The sequence below is a fragment of the Eriocheir sinensis genome, chromosome 3 (genome assembly GCF_024679095.1).
Source record: "Eriocheir sinensis breed Jianghai 21 chromosome 3, ASM2467909v1, whole genome shotgun sequence".
Classification (NCBI taxonomy): Eukaryota; Metazoa; Arthropoda; class Malacostraca; order Decapoda; family Varunidae; genus Eriocheir; species Eriocheir sinensis.
This window is the reverse complement of record NC_066511.1, coordinates 220004-240666: the sequence shown is the minus strand read 5'-3', so window position 1 is coordinate 240666 and position 20663 is coordinate 220004. Positions and strand designations below refer to the sequence as shown.

At 40.3% G+C, this 20663-nt stretch overlaps 1 protein-coding gene across 5 annotated transcripts in view; it reads right to left on the bottom strand.

The window, feature by feature from the left end:
• Nucleotides 1–20663, bottom strand: part of LOC127003447 (little elongation complex subunit 2-like) — a 134987-nt gene that overhangs the window by 43249 nt on the left and 71075 nt on the right. For all 5 annotated transcript variants that reach the window (XR_007757078.1, XM_050870184.1, XM_050870168.1 and 2 more), the window contains 2 exons: nucleotides 14726–14876; nucleotides 8775–9420 (listed from right to left, as the gene is read on the bottom strand). Coding sequence is in view for 4 of the 5 variants with exons in the window: in XM_050870184.1 (XP_050726141.1) it covers nucleotides 8775–9420; nucleotides 14726–14876 (797 nt within the window). In the remaining variant the exon portion in view is untranslated. The remainder of the gene's footprint in view (nucleotides 1–8774; nucleotides 9421–14725; nucleotides 14877–20663) is intronic.

The window sequence follows — 20663 nt, the reverse complement described above, 5'->3', positions numbered from 1 at the left end:
AGCTGAGGCAAGTCAGCCGATCCTACTGGGAAGGACTTGGGATGGATGGACAGCTGCTTGTGAGCTTGCTCAGGAGAACTGCCAGGAGTATGGTAGTGAGTGAGTGAAGCAACACACCCTTGGGCATATGCTCCCCACTGGTTAGTTAGTATATCATCTCATCATCTTTCTACTTCTCACTGCTTTCCCTTGCATTTTCTTTCTCGGTGTCTCAAGTGTTTGGCCAATACTAAACAAGCAGCTTACAGTGCCTGCACTCCTTCCTCTCAACCTGATTCATCTCTTGTAATAATAATAAAGTTGAGCCTTAGTAGCATGAGGTGGTGAGGCTTTGAATACTGCACCAAGGCCTTGGGGTTTAGCAGTGACATCTCAAGTAATGGACAGCTTACTCTTTTGATTTTGTGGCGCCCTTGTCATTAAGCCGCAAATTTTGGAAAATCAACTGCTTTGGTGCGAATTGCCATAACTTCCTTATTTCTGGGGCTACAGTAAAGTTTATGGTATCAATCGATGAAGGGCTATATTTTTTAATTAGCGACCAGGCTCGAAAACCGACTTGAAAGAGTAAAAAATCAAATAAATTCGCAAAAAATGACTCGGAAAAAAACTATTTTTGAGTTCCCAACCTTGAAACTCACTCATTTTTTGAGAATTAAAAAAAAATTATTTAACAAATGATTTATCCCTGCCAATGTGCTTTCCAATATGGTGCATAACATTTCCCTACTCCCAGTAGTTTCATCACTAGAGCTCAAAATGTAAACCCTGTCGAGAGCGATTTTGACGAACTCCAGACACTTTGCCATTTTTGTCTAGTGTGGCATTGCTATTGCCTCTAGAAGGCTGTAATTTGGCATGTAGCCCCTCTTGGCAATGTAGTTTGACCAACTTGAAAGACTTTTGATAGCTCAATTCCAAATTTGTCGTCGAGCCGTCACAAAATAGCCTGTTTTTCGGCCCTTTTGCCGCAATTGGGACACGTCCTAGTTTTTTGCTTCTAACTTTTTTATTTATTTAATGCTTTCCAATTTGTTTTTAATTATTAATCTGTATTAAAAGGGCTTTCATTTGCCACCAAGCACTCCTTCCTAGCTTCAGTAGTTTTTGCTCAAGCTCGACCAGAATTTGCGACAAACATTCGCCGAATCTGACTCTTTTCACGCGCAACGATGAAAAACCTTCCTGACGCCACAAAAATTAATATATCTGCATAAAAATTCATATATGAACACTTCAATATGATGACTGACTTGTATTAAAACCACTTTAAGATATCTAAATACAAAAGGTACTATTTTTTATAATCATTTCACTATATAAATCTATAATAAGGGCCTTATTATACATGTTATTTCTTATTTGTTTTTAGTATTCAACCATATTTCTTCTCATTTATGAATAATACATTTAATTTGCTTTCTTTTAACACCAAATATATATATATATATATATATATATATATATATATATATATATATATATATATATATATATATATATATATATATACATACACACACACACACACACACACACACACACATACATATGAAGTGCCGCGTGCAATATTGGGGTAGGCGCCAACCACATGGGTTTGGAGTTACGATCATGTATTACTATTTTGACCCTTCCTCTTTTATCCGAGCAAGTCGTTTACCCCAAATCAACACTGGAAATAGGGTAGAAAGTCTCGGGAAAAACATATCTCGCTCAAACGTATGGTCTGCGCGAGGTAGGGTGGGCATGCTGGCGTGGAGTAATGGTGCAAGTCCCCAGCGGGCTCTGGGAGGAAGTGACACAGTTGCCATGTCTAGCTGATCTAATTAATTTTTCATACAATTTCTAACTTTGTTTGATATTCAATAGCTGACTTAATGTACTTTTGTTTGTTGTACTTTTTATAATTGACTAGTGACAATTTTTAACTAGTTCTTTCTGAGTGAACATGACTAGCTACATTAATTACAACAATTTGCATTATCTTCCGACTTCCGACTGCTCTAAATCCCAGTAAATATATATATATATATATATATATATATATATATATATATATATATATATATATATATATATATATATATATATATATATATATATATATATATATATATATATATATATATATATATATATATATATATATATATATATATATATATATATATATATATATATATATATATATATATATATATATATATATATATATATATATATATATATATATATATATATATATATATATATATATATATATATATATATATATATATATATATATATATATATATATATATATATATATATATATATATATATATATATATATATATATATATATATATATATATATATATATATATATATATATATATATATATATATATATATATATATATATATATATATATATATATATATATATATATATATATATATATATATATATATATATATATATATATATATATATAGTAACTGATTTACACCTAGTATTGCGCTTGGAGAGGTCGTAAATCAAAACAATGTAAATCAAACAAGAGGTAGGTTTCTGTCTAAAATAAAACCGTATTTTTCAGCGTATAGCGCGCAGCTTTTTCACATAAAAAATGCCTGAAAGTTTAGCCCTGCGCCTTGTACGCCGAATGTACAAATTTTTAATGATTTTTTCTTCTTTGGGGTGTTTTTAAGGGTCTGTTTTTTTGTCTTATCCAATAACAACGGCAAACTTTCCTTTATCATTGTATATAATCCTTCATAGTCCGTAGCTGCCTCATAATATGTTACCATAGAATACAGGGTGATCTAATAACTACTATACAAAATTTAAATCGATGTTATCCCGTTTTTCCGTCGGGCGCCATTTGTATGATCTTGATCTTGATGTCACAGGTGGCTTGATTGTATGACTAAGGAGCAGTACAAGCTACATAAAAAATCATTTGGAAAAAAATATCCATGTGTTCATTATTAATTATTGATATTAGTGAGAATAATGGGGTAAATATGATATCAGAAACTGTACATCATGAGTCTTGTACGAGGAGATATTTCGCGCAATACCAGCCAGGCCGCCATTTGCATTGTTTACAAACCACACAACCACACCCATACAACAAACAGCTGCATGGCGTGTGTCACCAGAAACGTGTGAATTGTGTCTTGCCTAGTTCTCTGTCATAACCTACGAGTGATGGTGGGAATAATATGCTTATTCACTTCATTCAATGGAGAGAGAGAGAGAGAGAGAGAGAGAGAGAGAGAGAGAGAGAGAGAGAGAGAGAGAGAGAGAGAGAGAGAGAGAGAGAGAGAGAATATCCATATCACCGAGATATCCACTCAGGCACTCAGTCTCAGCCTCACTCGTGTGAGGAAGAAATGAGGGACACCATGAGTGGCTCGCTAGTATTGGTACCGGTACCGAGCAGTCTGGTACCGGTACTGTACCATATAGCTAGTACCGTTAGTACCGGTAACTGCCCACCCCTATTGTTGAGTAGCGTGGCAGCGTGGGTACTGTATTGTTGTTCAAGTGGCGCGGGAAGAATTGAGCTCTGCTGTGGGGCCGCGGCGCTATGTGAGTCCAGTTGCGTGAGACATCTGGTGCCCACTCCATAAAATATCGCGTATAAGTGGAAAAAACGTGTAAATAATTTTTTTTTTTTTTGGATTTTGGACCCCGCGTTATTTCAAAAACGCGTAAACCAAACTCGCGTAAATCGAGAGTTACCTGTATGTATATATATATATATATATATATATATATATATATATATATATATATATATATATATATATATATGCAGTACCCTCTCGAGTTTCGCGTTATCCGGGTTTCGCGATCCTCGAGTTTAGCGCTTAGTACTAAATTCTTACCATCACGACTTTCGCGCATTACCGCCACGAGTTTCCTGTTGCTTTGACATGTACGGGTCACGTCTACCTACCGTCGGCGTCATGCGTGCTGCCTTAAAATGTGGTGTCCACCCATTGGGGCTATGAACAACCGCAGTTGCCCATATGCCCAACCGGGAGCGAGTTGTTGGTTGTCCTTATGAATGGAAAACAGTTGAGTACGAGCGTGGGTATGTGGGTACCGAACGGCTGCATGTAAACAAACAGACAACGGCAGTGGCAGAGGAGTGAGGAGCAGTGGAAGATGGCCCACTAAGAGACTCATAAAATGGACTGGCAGAGCTGCTTTGCTTACTACTTGATTAGCAAGATAAGAGAACACCCCGTGCTGGGGAACCACAGTCCAAAAACTTTTTTCTCAAGTCTGTGAAAATTGTAGATCTCCCGGTGTTGTTTTCCTTTTCTTCTTTTTCTTCTTCTTTTGACCTGTAATGCATGGCAGCGATGGTGAAAAGTAACAGTGAAAAATAGCAAAAGGGCATAGAAAAGCAAAATCAGGGAAAGAAAAGGACAGAAAAACACCCAAGTTCAGGGTGAAGTGTATAAGTGTGCACTGTTAAGTAACTAAGGGCCGCTTTCACAGTCACTTTGTTTTGATCATTACCAATGGCGGCGATCGGCGCTTAGTATTTCACGTGAAACTGGCCGATGGGGTAGTGGCGGCTGCAGACGAAGCAAGAGATGTTGAGAGTGTGTGGTAAGTGCGGGGCTTGGCTAACAATGCAGCCGCCACTACCTGATCGGCCAGTTTCACTTGGAAATACTAAAGCAGCGATTGCCGCCATTGGTAACGATCAAAACAAACAAAATGACTGTGAAAGCGGCCTTAACCCTTTCCTTGCACACAGTCTTGACACGACTATCCCCTCAGGCGCAGTCGGGGAGCCCAATGGGGAGGTTCTTTTAACCTCTGTATCTCAAAAACTATTCATCACAGCTAAAAACCAAAAACACCACTGGAAAGAGGAGGTCCAGATCTATAGGAGTCGGTTATGTATGCCTCTCTTGCGAATGTACATGCACGTTCAGGGAGTGTTGAATGTTAACACTTACATCGGTGTGTGCGGGATGATCAGCCATATTGAGGGAACTGTGGACATCTCTTTTTCAGACTCTGGCAAGGGAGTATTGCCAACTGCAATATTTACAACTATTTGGTCAATGAATCAGTCAGGTGATAGGTGAAGCTATGCAAAAATGCCGCTATATTGGGCAAGAACATCCACCAGTTACTCATCCGTAGATTTGCTGCGCTGGGCTGATATGATTTTCCACCAAATTTAGTGAAGAACCCACTCAATTGGCAATCCTGTGTTGTGAGAATTAGTGTTGGAACACTCTCATATGCGGGAGATTTGAGTGCGGCTGGAGCTCACAGCGAGCGTTTAGCGCCACCAGCAAATACGCCTAATGCCCGCTGCAAGCGTTTAGCAATGAAAGGGTTAAGTGCATGTTGTGATGTATAAAAGTGTGGAGAAGGAGGACCTAAGAAGCAATACAAAGCGTTACAGGTCAAAAGAAGAAGGTCCACTACACTGGCCGGTGTTGCAAGAAATATCTCCCCGATGAAATTAGTCATTCTGCTGTCCACCATGCATGCGCGCTGTGGGAATACACAGCATTAAAAGTATTAATTTGCCTGGTTTTGTTCTAGTCTGTCCGCTTGTGATTTTTGTGAGCGGTGAGGGAAATATGGAAACAGCAAGCAAGCTGAACCTCTCTGTGAGCTATTTTGCGGCGGCGGCAGCGGTTTAATTACGTTCAATAGGCATTGAAAAGTCAATCATGGTATTAGTGATTTCATGATTTTTAACAGAAAGAGTTAGCAGATTATTTCATAACACACAGAAAACTACCAGAAAAATATAGGTTTGTCCAACTGTCCCACGGGTGACCGCAAGCAACCGCCCTTACTTTGGCAGACGACACCACTTGGATAACAAGCGTGTATTCAGAACTGCCAGCCAATTGTAAGGCAGCCGCCTTCAACTGGGGCTTAAAAACGATCTGTTCTTACTTCCCATTTACTGCCTATTAACAAGGTATGTATTTTGAGATAACAAAGGAGTAAAGTCGAAAAAATTGTGATAACAAGGGAGTAAAGTCGAAAAAAGGCATTATTTTCCACGGGTCGGAACCAATAAGCGTTTTTCATGGATTTCAATACCTCGAGTTTCGCGATCCTCGAGTTTAGCGCCATACCTTCGGAATGAAACAAGCGCGAAACTCGAGAGGGTAATATATATATATATATATATATATATATATATATATATATATATATATATATATATATATATATATATATATATATATACAGCTGACTCGATTTACGTGAGTTTGGTTTGCGCGTTTTTGAAATAACGCGGGGTCCAAAATCCAAATAAATGTTTAATTTACACGTTTTTTCACTTATACGCGATATTTTATGGAGTGGCCACCAGATGTCTCATGCAGCTGGACTCACACGGTGCCGCGGCCACACAGCTGAGCTCAGTTCTTCCCGCGCACCACTTGAACAACAATACAGTACCCACGCTGCCACGCTACTCAACAACAACAACACCCTCGCTGCTGTGGAGTGGCCACCAGATGTCTCACGCAACTGGACTCACACGGTGCCGCGGTAACACATCTGAGCTCAGTTCTTCCAGTGCGCCACTTGAACAACAATACAGTACCCACGTTGCCACGCTACTCAACAATAGGGGAAGGCACTGGGCAGGTACCGGTACCAGTACCGGTACTAACGGTACCAGCTATACGGTACGGTACCAGCACTAGACTGCTCGGTACCGGTACCAATACTAGCCAGTCGCTCATGGTGTCCCTCATTTCTTCCTCACATGAGTGAGGCTGAGACTGAGTGCCTAAGTGGATATTTCGGTGATATGGATATTCTCTCTCTCTCTCTCTCTCTCTCTCTCTCTCTCTCTCTCTCTCTCTCTCTCTCTCCACTGAATAAGTGAATATTTATTTTTCAATAGACACCTACCTCTTGTTTGATTTACATTGTTTTTGATTTACGCGACCTCTTCAAGGACACAATACTCGAGTAAATCGAGTTATATATATATATATATATATATATATATATATATATATATATATATATATATATATATATATATATATATATATATATATATATTATATATATTATATTATATTATATATATATATATATATATATATATATATATATATATATATATATATATATATATATATATATATATATATATATATTTATTTTTTTTGGTATCAAAAGAAAGCAAATTAAATGTATTATTCATAAATGGGAAGAAATATGGTTGAATACTAAAAAAAAAAATGTATGATAAGGTGCTTAATATAGGTTGATTTATATAGTGAAATGATTATAAAAAATGTTCATTTTTTTATTTAGATATCTTAGTGGTTTTAATACAAGTTAGTCAACATATTGAAGTGTTCATATATGAATTTCTATGCAGATATATTATTTTTTGTGGCGTCAGGAAGGTTTTTAGTCGCAGCGCGTGAAATGAGTCAGATTTAGCGAATGTTAGTCGCGAATTCTGGTCGAGCTTGAGCAAAAACTACTGAAACTAGGAAGGTGTGCTTGGTTGCAAATAAAAGCTCTTTTAATATAGATTAATAATCAGAAAAAAAATTGGAAAGCATTAAATAAATAAAAAAGTTAGAAGCAAAAAACTAGGATGTGTCCAAATCGTGGCAAAAGGGCCGAGAAACAGGCTATTTTGTGACAGCTCGACGACGAATTTGGAATTGAACTATCAAAAAATCCTTCGAGTTGGTCAAACTACATTGCCAAGAGGGGCTACATGCTAAATTACAGCCTTCTAGAGGCAATAGCAATGCCACACTAGACAAAAACGGCAAAGTGTATGAAGTTCGTCAAAATCGCTCTCGACAGGGTTTACGTTTCTAGCTCTAGCGACGAAATTACTGGGAGTAGGGAAAAGTTATGCACCATATTGGAAAGCACATTGGGAGGGCTTTATTACTTGTTAAATAAGTTTTTTGAAGTTCTCAAAAAATGAGTGGTTTTCAAGGTTGGGAACTCAAAAATGCCCCCCCCCCCAAAGTCATTTTTTGAGAATTTATTTGATTTTTTACCCTTTCGAGTTGTTTTTCGAGCCCGATCGCTAATTAAAAAAAATATAGCCCTTTCATTTTGCCGTTGATTAATACCAAAAACTTTTCCGTAGCCCCAGAAATAAGGGAGCTATGGTGATTCACACCAAAACGGTTGATTTTCCAAAATTCGCAGCTTAATGAGAAGGCTGGGGCAAGTGTCCGTTCCATAGTACAGGTTTCACTGGATTTAGAAAGGTGAACCAGGCATCGAACTGCTCATCCATCACATCATAACTAGCAGAGTAACAAGGGGAGTAAAATGTAATAATAAAGGTGATGAGTACTGGACAGAGTTGGCAGGTGAGGAATTGAATCAGTGAAAAGTGAATGCAGGAATGAGGAAAATTGGAGACTTAAGTGGCCATCCCCTTGGAAGAAGTTTCTGTGGGGGGAAAGTATGACAGAGATTTACACAGATAGATAGATAAAGCCTCTAGTCTTTAGGTACTTTTCTATTAACCTAAAACTTACCTCTTCTGAGTCACCATATCTGCAAATAAACACTTCAAAAATCTATCACACACAGGTTGGAGCAGCATAACATAAGAAAGCAGATGAGTTTGATTCCCAAACCTATAACTGTTATTTGGAGAAAGTAACAGAATAACTAATTTTAATACCTCAGGTACATTACTGATAATATTATAGTGAAAGGCTGAAATGCATGGCAGGAAAGGGAAATAGAAATTTTTTTTTTTTATCTCACATACCTGAAAAACTTTCTTCCAATTTGTGTGCAGTGTGTGTGTCCAGGGCTTCTGTGGATGTCTGTCTGAGGCTGAGGTTATGGCACCATCATTCCCTCTTGTTGTCTCACTTTGAGTTTGCAATGGTTTTAACATTGAGTCTTGCATGGTTAACAAATTATCTAAGAAATTTTCTGAGTTGACATTAGAATCTTTCTGATTTGTATCATTTTGAATGTTCTGTACTGGAGCTTTGTCTAGGGGAGGGGGTTCTACAGAAACTTTCTTGTTGTTAAAAAGATCCCCAACTAATTCTGAAGCACTGGTCTTATGTTCACTTTCAACTGTCTCTCCTGATATTTGAGGGGCATCAATAGATTTCCCTTCATCTACACTAATGTTTAAAAATTCTTCACCATCTTGGTCACTGTCCTTAGAATTATTCAGTGAATCCATTTCTGATTTGGCAGCTTTTGTTGGAGATTTTTTTTTTTCCTTAATTTTCCTTTTGATATCTTCACTACCTATAGATTCATCTCCAAAGACATCACAGTCAGCAGTGTAAGAAAGATCCATGAAGGGACCATCATATTTTGTTACACTTCTTGATGCACCATCAGTATCACATTTGTCTGCCTCTGAGGACTTGAAGATAGAAGGTGTTTCCATTCTGAAAGAAAAAAATATATATACATAAATATAAATAAATTTTGGCATGAGTAAAGTACAGTACCCTCCCGAGTTTCACGCTATCCAAGTTTCACTATCCTCGAGTTTCATGCTTAGTCCTAAATTCTTACCACCCCGACTTTCATGCATTATCGCCCCATGTTTCGTGCTGCTTTGACATGTACAGGCCGCGTCTACCTACCGTCGGCGTCACGTGCGCAGCCTTAACCCTTTCATTGTGCGTGGTGCAGGACGCGACGATCACCCCCAGGCGCACTCGGGCAGCCCAATGATGGGGTCTCTTTTAAACGCTATATTTCAAAAACTATTCATCACAGCTAAAACAACAAAACACCATTGGAAAGAGGAGGCCCAGATCTATAAGACTCGGTTTTGTATGCTGTTATATTATTTCATATGTGCCGTGTAGAGTCGATAACACTTGTTGTACTATTGAGCTTTTCCCTGCAGTATATGCGCGCGGCCATCCTTGGGAGGCAACTGAGAGTGATGCGGGGAAGGGTAGTATAGCCAACTGAAATATTTAAAACTACTTGTTCAAAAAATCAATCAGGTGATTGGTGAAGCTATGCAAAAATGCCGCTATATTGGACGAGAACATCGGCCAGTTACTTGTCCATATATTTTCTGCTCTAGGCTGATATGATTTCCCACCAAATATAGTGGAAAACCCACTGAATTGGCAATGCTGTGGGGTGAGAAATAGTGTTGTAACACTCTTATACGCAGGAAATTTGAGTGCAACTGGAACTCACAGCGAGGATTTAGCACCACCGGCAAGTTACGATAGTCCTCGCTGTGAGGATTTAGCAACGAAAAGGTTAGGAGGTGGTCACACTGGCCGTTTTCCTCCAACCGCTGGGGCTCCAGGCAACCATGGTTGCCCATATGCCCAAATAAGAGCGAGTTGCCGGTTGTGTGTACGAGCAACAGTGTGGCTGCATGTAAACAAACAGACAACAGTGGTGGCTAAAGTGTGAGGAGCAGTGGAAGATGGCCATGAAGAGACTCCTAAAGTGGACTGGCAGAGCTGCTTTGTTTACTATTTAATTGACAAGATAAAACAACACCCCATGCTGTGGAACCACAGTTCAAAAACCTCTTTTCTCGAGTCTGAAAATTGTAGGACTTCCGGTGTTGTGTTCCTGGCTGACCTTCCACCAACTACGTATGCTCAGAAGTGAATGCAAACAAACAAAGACTTGATGATTAACAGAGCTGTTCTCACGCATCCCCCAACAGGATGGTTTAGCTCTCTTCACTCGCCAACTCCCCCATTTCATGAACCTATGATGCCCCCCCCCACCCCCCACCCCAAAAAAAATCTGCCAAAATTACGGGCCTGCATTAAGCACATTGACAGTTTTGTGCTTTGAAAATAGCAAGATGATATTTCACATAAATTTACCCATGAATCACTGCAAGAACAGTATTTATTGGGTCAGGAACACAACATTGGTCTTCACAGCAGTTCTCTGACAAGGTTTTAGTAAACACTCCTGTCCTCCCGTCTTTGAAGCCATGATCGTGCCCACAACTGCTTCTTCCTTCCATTTAATTGCAGTAACAAGTCCATAACTTGGGTAATGGCAGCACAGACCGCGACAGCCAATACTTTAGCAGGTGACGCCAAGTTGATACAGGGCGACTGCTTTGTTTACGTTGTGGATGTGGGCTACCATTGAAAGTGCCAGACACATGTCATCACTTGCATCCAAACGGTTTCTGGCTTTTGTCTTGATGTGTAGGAGCGTTGAAAAACCTATTTCACATAAGTATGTAATTGTAAATGGCACGAGGACCTCCAAAGCTCTCCCTGCTAACTGTGGGAATGTTTTGAGTTGTGCACACCAAAACATATCCAGTTGCATTTTTTCAAACTCCATTCAGATTCTGTCTATGGAATCAAGGTTGAAAAGAAATTTATCCCGTATCCATCTTTGTGCCACAGAAACTTCTCCAAGGTGAAAATACCCTTGGAAGGACTGAATCAGTTCTTGCAAATATTCTTTTACTTCTTTCACGATGGGCAGCTCTTCTTCAGCACTAGCAGCCTGATCAAGAGAAGGGAAGTTAGCAAAATTTCCACTTTCAATACATTTTATCCACATTGGAAGCTCCTTGGTGAGGGAAGATAACTTTTCTCTGGCGGTTATCATATTCATTCCTGTTCCTTACATAGAGACATTCAGTTCATTGAGGTGCATGAATACATCTGCCAGATATGCCAGAGACAAAATGAACTCCCTGTTTTCAAAATGGTCAGCAATTTCACTGCCTTGATTTCTAAGAAACTGCATAATTTCCTCATGAAGTTCAAAGACACGTGTAAGTACCCTGCCACGGGAAAGGTACCTCACTTCTGTGTGGTAAAGAACACTGCATGTGGTCAGGTCCAATTTCTTCACAAAAAGATGCACCCGTCTTCTGATACGGCACGCACAACAACCGATAAAACAGTCTTCAATTTTTCTGGCAATGTCTTTGTAACAAGTGCATGACGATGTAACACATGGTGAGTGACAGTTACATGGGGAACCTCTTCTTTCACGAGGGTAGCAAGGCCTGATTTATTTCCAAGCATGACAGGGGCTCCATCAGTGCAAATTGACCCACACATGTTGAGAGTCATTCCATGTTCCAAGAAAAACTCTTTCACAAGATTGAACACATCGATTGCTTTTGCAGTAGTTTTCAGAGGTTTATAAAATAAGAATTCTTCCACCACTTCTTTCTCCTTCATATACCGAACAAATGCCATCAACTGACTGCAAAAACTAACGTCAGTTGACTCATCCAGCTGAATACTCACTTTGACAGGACTAGCTTTCAGGTCTGTTATCACCTGCTGCAAGATATCTCGACTCATATCATTAATCATTGAATGGATAATGTCATTTGACAGAAGTACCAGTTTAAGCTTCTTTTCAGCTTCTGTCCCTAACACTATTTTTGCCATTTCTAATGCACAAGCTCCTCTGCAATAGTGTGAGCTTCTTTCTTCTTTGCACACAAAAGAGCAACTTCATAAGATGCTTGCAACAAAGGTTTCTCAACTGGCACAAAACCTAGCTTTGACAGGGTACCACTACAATCAAATCAAGAATATATGAAACCATAGCAAAGGTAAGAAAATTGTTTACAGCACTAACTTTAAAAAGTAATTGAGAGAAAAATTTGGAAAATATATGTTTTACTTTCTCATGGTAATTATACAGTACCATTGCACTGGCTATCATGTTTTGTACCCCCAGGTTTAGGGTTTCGTACCCCTTGGGGGTACAGGTACCCCAGGTTAAGAACCACTGCTCTAGACAGATCCCAAAAGTTCATAATGGCCGAAATTCATTTGAGGTCCATAAAAGCAAGGGTTTACTGTATAGTGCTTAATGGATTCCTAGACAGTCTGAAGGCAATGCGACTAACTCAGTAAATTTAATCGGTTTGGGAGTAAACTTGATCTATTCATGGATTTGATTTGTATGCTGAGGGGAAGAAGTTCAGTACACAAACCACACAAGAGGAGGAGGATACATTTTTAAGTTGTTACTTAGAGAGGCTTAAAATGCAAAAAGCAACTTTAGAGAAAAAAAACAAAAAAAAAAAAAAAAAAGAAAAGGATGGATCAGGATCCTGCAACCAAACTCCATTGCACCCATGCAATAATTGCTTTGCACCACAAATTTACACTTAGTAAATGGTTTCTCAGGACCATAGCCCATTTGTAAAGTGAGGTTTGCCTATACAAATAATACATACACTCGGCCCTTGATTCAACGGATTAAAAGGGGGGAAGGGTGGTTCGTTGCTTGAAAATACGGTTTTGACGTTTCTAAAGCCGGTGTCACACCGGACAAATCTACCCAGCCTCCCTTCTAGCTCGGAACAATTTTTTTTTTATGATCCGGGCGGCCAGGCACATGTGCAAGCGGCTGGGCTTGAGCAGCTGACGGGCGGCTGATGATGGTGGTGGTAATGATGGGTGTCGGCGACGTGGCCCCCGCATCGGTGCCGCCCGGGCGGTGCTTTCGTTGGGGCCCGTGTGTGTGTGGCTGTGTTTATTGTGGGCCCGGCCTCCTCAATTTGCTAATTCTTGTTTTCCACATGTTGCGCGGGACTTCTTTCTTTTCTTCCATCTCTTTTTTTCAAAAAGAAGAGATGGAAGAAAGGAAAGGGGTCCTGTGCAACATGTGGAGGATGGGAATTGGCAAATTGAGAAGCCCAAACCCATAACAAACACAGCCACACACGCGCGGGCACCGACGGGGATGCTGCTCGGGTGTCGCTGATGCGGGGGTCTCGCCGCCGACACTCATCATCACCATCACCCGCCCGACAGCTGTTCGGGGCTGGGGCTGTCTGCACGCGTGCGCCTGGGTGGCCAAGCGAAAGATGTCGACGGTTTTCAATTTTCCTCATAAAGGCAGACACACACAATACGATGTGTCCTGTCCTGTGGCCGAAAAGTGGGTGGAGCTAGAGGCCATGAGGCAGTGCATGTGTAATGCCCCAATGAGCTTATTTTCTATCCTTCCTATTTCTCAACACGGCCTCTGCATGTATCGAAATAACACGAGAAATTAATAACCATGAAGTGTGTGACGTGGACCACTACTTGATGAAGTCGGAAAGAGAGGGTACCCCCCCTGGGGGGTGTGGGGATAGGGAGGTCATCTCATCAGGCTGCCGCCGACGGCTTTTTCCCCTGTATGTCAATTATTTTGTTGTGTTGACATGTCCCTTTGAGACATAACTCCACAATGTCCCTTTGAGACATACTCCAACTCCCATTTGGAAACCAACTGCAGGAGAGGAGGGATGATGCCTGCTATACACCACTGTAATGTCCCGACGAGCTTATTTTCTATCCTTCCTATTTCTCAACACGGCCTCTGCGTGTATCAAAATAACACGAGAAATTAATCAAGATCAGGGTATTCGCCGGCTGCCTGGGATTGAACCCGCGACCAGCGTGACGGGAGAGCCACTCCTTACCGAGTCGGCCAAAGAGGTACCCCACTGGCTAAGTGGGTTATGGGAGGCTCGTTCATCAGGCCGTCGCCGCACTACACGTGTGGGTGTAATTTGTGCAGCGTGGCCTTCAGTTTAGGGTTTTGACGTTTCTAAAGCTGGTGTCACACCGGACAAATCTACCCAGCAATGGACAGAATATCCGTTGCTGGGTATTTGTCCGTAGAGATTTTGTGGTCCGTTAAATCTGAAATCCGTTAAATCAAGGGTTGAGTGTACAAAAAATGGATTTTTTCATATTACAAAAAGCTCACCTGAACATTCCTGTCTTTTTAATCACCGTGAATTTTGCCAAAGCAGCTTTCTTGAAATATAATTGTTTCTTCTCTAATGGAGTCCAGATTTTCTTGGGCATTGGCTTATCTATATAAACCACTCTGTGGTTGGTTTCTCTTCCATCTGCATCTGCAAAAGGTATAGATACTTAAAAAAATGCAATAATTACAATATAAATTTGAGTAAATTTGGTAATTGGGTGTGTAAACTCCTGCTGAAATGGGAAAGTAGATTATCTAATTACATATGAGAAAGGGAGGGTGGAAAAATGGAATGCACAAGAAAGTACTGTAATAGGTAAATTTTGGGGCATATGATATAGCTGTGCATCACCTTGGTGCTCATCTCCATTGCATTAGCCATTGAGTTTCTGGTGGTTAAGAACCCATTATCGTGGGACACAGGCCCAGTGACATCTGGGTTACCCAATTTACCATCTCTAGGATTCCCCAACTTGGAAGGGAGAATGAACAACTGGGTGAACTGTGCACAGACTGCCTGGGCCATGATTCAAATCCAGGCCCATGAATTTATTGCTAGACATGCTAACCACTTAGTCTACTTGCCAGACTATAGAGAATAGTGTGAACCAGGAAATGTCGAGGACCCTAACGTTTTGTGTTAGAAATGTACAGTATGAGTCCCCAGCACATAGAAACTGCCGAATGCTATCTTTGATATGCTCAGAAATTAGCACAATTAGCAAAATAAGCATTCACCCTCGCAAACATAGGCCTGGCGCACTGAAATTTCTGTTTCGCTTTATTGTTCCATTTGAATGCTTCGTTTGGGCAAACTATTTGCAAGATGCACTGAAGATCAGACAGGACATGAGCAAATAGTTCTCTTCATTACTTCCTGAGAGGTTTCATGCGCCCATCTCAATTAGGTGGTGACAATGAAATGCAACAAAAAAAAAGTGAAGGTCAATGGGAAGATCATATGTGACCTTGAGGCGCTGCTTGCTCTGCTCCTGGTGGTGGGGAGCAAGAGAGAAATGACGCTCTCTGTCCTCTTTAAGTACGAGCTCGACCCGGTCCCTGCATCCATCATCGATGAGTATGGATGCCTCAGGAAGGGTAACAAGTCTGTGATCGTCCAGCGTCTTGGAATCATTGACCCCCGTCCCCCACCCACCACATGTTGTACTCGTTGATGTATCGCAGCTCATCTACCATGTTGTGTGGCCATTGTCAGGCACTGTGGCTGACCTCGCAGCCAGCATGGGGCACATGCTTAATCACTACATCACCAAAACATTTGTCATCTTTGACCGGTATGAGCAAGTCTCTGCCAAAGACCATAAGAGGCAGAGAAGAGCCAGAGAGAGCTCAATAGAGTACAAACTCTCACCCCTCTACCTACCCGCAACAAAGTGATGAAGAACAAGACAAACAAATGGAGACTGGGTGAGCTCCTGTGCACACACAGCATAGGAGATCACATCAAGAGGGTCAGCAAAGCAGACAGTGTTGTCACTCATGATGAGGCAGACATTTCCCTCATCTCATACATGTTAGATGCAGCCAGTCATGGAGCCACAACTGTCCGCATTCTCAGTGACGACACTGATGTTTTCGTACTCATGGTCTATAGGTGCTGGAAGGTGGGTATCACATGTCACCTGCAGATGGAGAGAGGGGATGGCACTATTCTCAACATCAATTCGACAGCAGAGAATCTCGGTGAGCACTGTCGCTCCATCCTGGCTATGCATGCTCTCTCTGGATGCGACACTACCTCCTATCCTGCCGGGAATGGGAAGGTGTCTGCAATCAAGGCCATGAGAGAAGTACCTGGCAACCTGCTTCACTTCATCGGAGAGTAGGGAGATACTGATTTACAGATTACAGAGGCAGTGAGTAGGTTCTTCCTGGCTCTCTACAACCAAAGGGAGTCGGCATCTCTCAATGTCGCCAGATATGACATCTACCGAAAGCGCAAACCCCTCCCAGCACTGAAGACACGGCCTCCTACAGAGTGCAACGCTTTCCTCCATGGATGGTGTGCCCATCTACAGGTGCTGCTTTGGAAAGCAGCAGACTGCCCTAACCCACCAGCCGTGGACATCACAGAGTTTGGATGGAGCAAGAATAAAGGCGAGGAGGGAGAGGAAGTCATCTTCTTGGTGTGAGTGTGCAAGTGAATTGCAACATGCCCATCTTCAATGCAAGCAGTAGCTGGTATCTGCCAGGTTGCAGCAATGATCAGCTGCACTTTGCTGTTAAACAGGGCTTTAACCCAGGGGCTTGCATTGAAGATGGGCATCTTCAATGCAAGCCCCGTTGCTCGTTTAACAGCAAAGTGCAGCTGCATTGCTGCAGGCCTGGCCTATACCAGCTACTGCTTCTGCAAAGGCTATGATAGTACATGTTGCAATTCACTTGCACACTCACACCAAGAAGAGCAATATGACAACAATGTTGAGTCACGAGAAGAAGACGAAAACGATGAGGATGAGTTTTTTGATGAGACTATGCTTTATAACAGTGCAGAGTATTAGAAGTGCAAGACACTTTTTGTTGATGTACACCTATTTTTCAGCTCTGATAATTTTGGGTATAAATAATAAATTTGTGAATAAATGACTTTTTTTTTCAATGATCTCAAATACATATGTTTTGATAAGTGAGTACATAAAAATAGTGCAGTTTAAAGCAGAGTTGAAATTATTTCAATCATTTAAAATATCTAAGTCATCTGTCCATCCAGTCAATTCAGAATCCTCTAAGACTTCTAAACTGGTTGAAACTTCTTCAAAATTGGCCCACTAGTCGTTGAAATATGGTCACAGGTGATTATACTAATTAAGGCTAATTTTGCAAATTGTGCTAATTGCCCAACATATGAAAGTTAGCATCCGGCAATTTCTAATTGCTGACGACCACTGTTCATTTTAAACTTAAAACTTTGGGGTACTCAACATTTCCGGGTTCACATTGCTGGCAAGCGGACTAACTGCACAACAGAGGTGTGTAATACTGTACCAATATTAGTATTTTAGTTTGTACACACACACACACACACACATATATATATATATATATATATATATATATATATATATATATATATATATATATATATATATATATATATATATATATATATATATATATATATATATATATATATATATATATATATATATATATATATATATATATATATATATATATATATATATATATATATATATATATATATATATATATATATATATATATATATATATATATATATATATATATATATATATATATATATATATATATATATATATATATATATATATATATATATATATATATATATATATATATATATATATATATATATATATATATATATATATATATATATATATATATATATATATATATATATATATATATATATATATATATATATATATATATATATATATATATATATATATATATATATATATCAGTTGATTCCTGCTAACCATTCTCCTTCTACTCCTGTGTGTGTGTGTGTGTGTGTGTGTGTGTGTGTGTGTGTGTGTGTTTACCTAGTTGTATTTATCTAGTTGTGATTTACAGGAACGGAACTATGCTTGTGCTGTCCCGTCTTTCCAACTACGTACTTCTGTCTAATTTGGCCTTAAATGCGCTTACTGACTTAGCCTGTCCCACTTCCCTCTCCAGCCCATTGCAGACCCCCACACATCTCTGCGGGAAGCTGTTCTTCTTGATGAGGTCCTTAGTGGCCCACTACCGATATCTTTAAAATGTCGGTATATTCTGGGTATGTGCCCAATCAATGGAAAGTAGCTAATGTGACACTGATTTAAAAAAAGGGAGACAAGTCAGCAACCTCAAATTATCACCCAATTAGCTTAACATCAGCTGTAGGAAAGATGTTGGAGTCAATTATAGCCGGGAGCATTCGGAACCATCTAGAGAAGCATAATTTAATTCATGATTCACAGCATGGGTTCACAAAGGGTAGATCTTGCCTTACTAACCTGTTGTCTTTCTACACTAAAGTGATCGAGGCGGTTGACTGAGATGAAGACTATGACATATTGTATCTAGATTTCAGTAAAGCGTTCGACAAAGTTCCCCATCACCGGCTATTACTAAAATTACAGGCTCATGGTATAGATGGGAAAGTTTTGAACTGGATCAGGACGTGGCTTAGGGGTAGGAAGCAGAGAGTGCAAATCAATGGTAAAAAATCTGAATGGGGCAGTGTTATGAGTGGAGTCCCACAAGGGTCGGTGCTGGGTCCTCTGCTTTTTGTTATTTACATCAATGACTTGGACACAGGAATTAGTAGTGATGTCAGTAAGTTCGTAGATGATACCAAGATCGGTAGAGTAATCCAATCAGACAGAGATGTAAGCGTTCTCCAGGATGAGCTTGACAGACTACATATGTGATTGGGCGGGGAAGTGGCAGATGGAATTCAATGTCGGGAAGTGTAGCATTCTGAGTGTAGGCCGGAATAACTTCTCACACAATTACTCCTTAAATGACACTCCTCTAAGCAGGTCTGGGTGTGAGAGAGACTTAGGAGTCCTAGTGAGCGCTGACCTCCGTCCTAGGGCTCAATGCATTCGGGCTAAAAATTGGGCAAACAGAGTACTGGGTTTCATCTCAAGGAGCGTAAGCAATAGGAGCGCTGAGGTCATCCTAAAACTTTACTTAGCACTAGTTAGACCTCATCTCGATTATGCAGTTCAGTTCTGGTCCCCCTACTATAGAATGGATATCAAAGTTGCTGATCAAAGTCATTGTGGAGTATCTGTTAGCAACATCAAGGCCACTGATCTTGTGTTTGCTGATGATTCTGTACTTCTTGTGGAATTGCTGGAGGTCCTGGTCATTGCTCTCAAAGTGCTGTATGAGGATGTGAGGCCACTGACTGAAGGTATCCTGGGCCAAAACCAAGGTCCAGTCATTTGGAGGCTTGTTGAATGTCACAGTTCAGTCTGTTCATTCAAATGATGAGGACAATGAGGTCACCAAAAGTTTCACATGCCTTGGCAGCTAAGTGCATAATACTGGTAGGTCGTACCACGAAGCCAATCAATGGATTGTCCTAGCCTATGGTGTGATGGACTCGTTCAACACGACTATATGACGTTGTTGATATCTATAAAGATGGACAAAGATTTGAATCTTCAAGTCACTTGTGCTCCTTGTCTTGCTGCATGGCTGAGACATGGACACTGAATAGACTTGGGTAGGCATGTCAATGCCTTTGGCACCAAGGGCCTTCATGGGGTCATGGGGTATTGGTGGAATGACTTTGTGTTGAACCAGTAATTACTTCATGAAGCTGAATCAAGGGATAATACCAGCTTAGTCAATGAACAGCAACTTTGGCTATTTGGGCACATGGCATGCCTCCCAGATGATGCTGCTGCTCATAGGGTTGTCTCTGTAAGAGACAACCATTAGTGGAGGGGACCAAGGGGATTTCCATGTAACTATTGGCTGGGGCAAGTTAACTGATTCTAGAAGGGGGCTAGAAAGGGAAGGGCCACTGCACAGAGGCCTGGTGCATTAACCATCTGGGGTGGAGCCAGTGGGTGAGTGAAGCGATGCGCCTCCTGTTAATTAGTTCCTAAAGAGTTATAGTTAATGAAACTTAATGAATATAATTGGTTTGGGGGTAGGTTTTATCTTTTCATGGATTTGCCTTGTATGCAGGGTTCAGGGTACAAAGGCAGGTGTCCATATTTGTAAATAAGTGGTTAGGGAGTCTGAAAATACACAGATTTAACAAAAAACAGAAAAAAAAAGTTAGATAGGGAAAAGTCAGGGTCCTGGAATCAACCTACATTTAACCCATGTTATAATACTCTGCACAACAAATTTTCAGTTATAAAACAGTTTCTCAAGAATGTAACCTGGGCTGGCCTGCCCTGTACTAGAGGAGAGC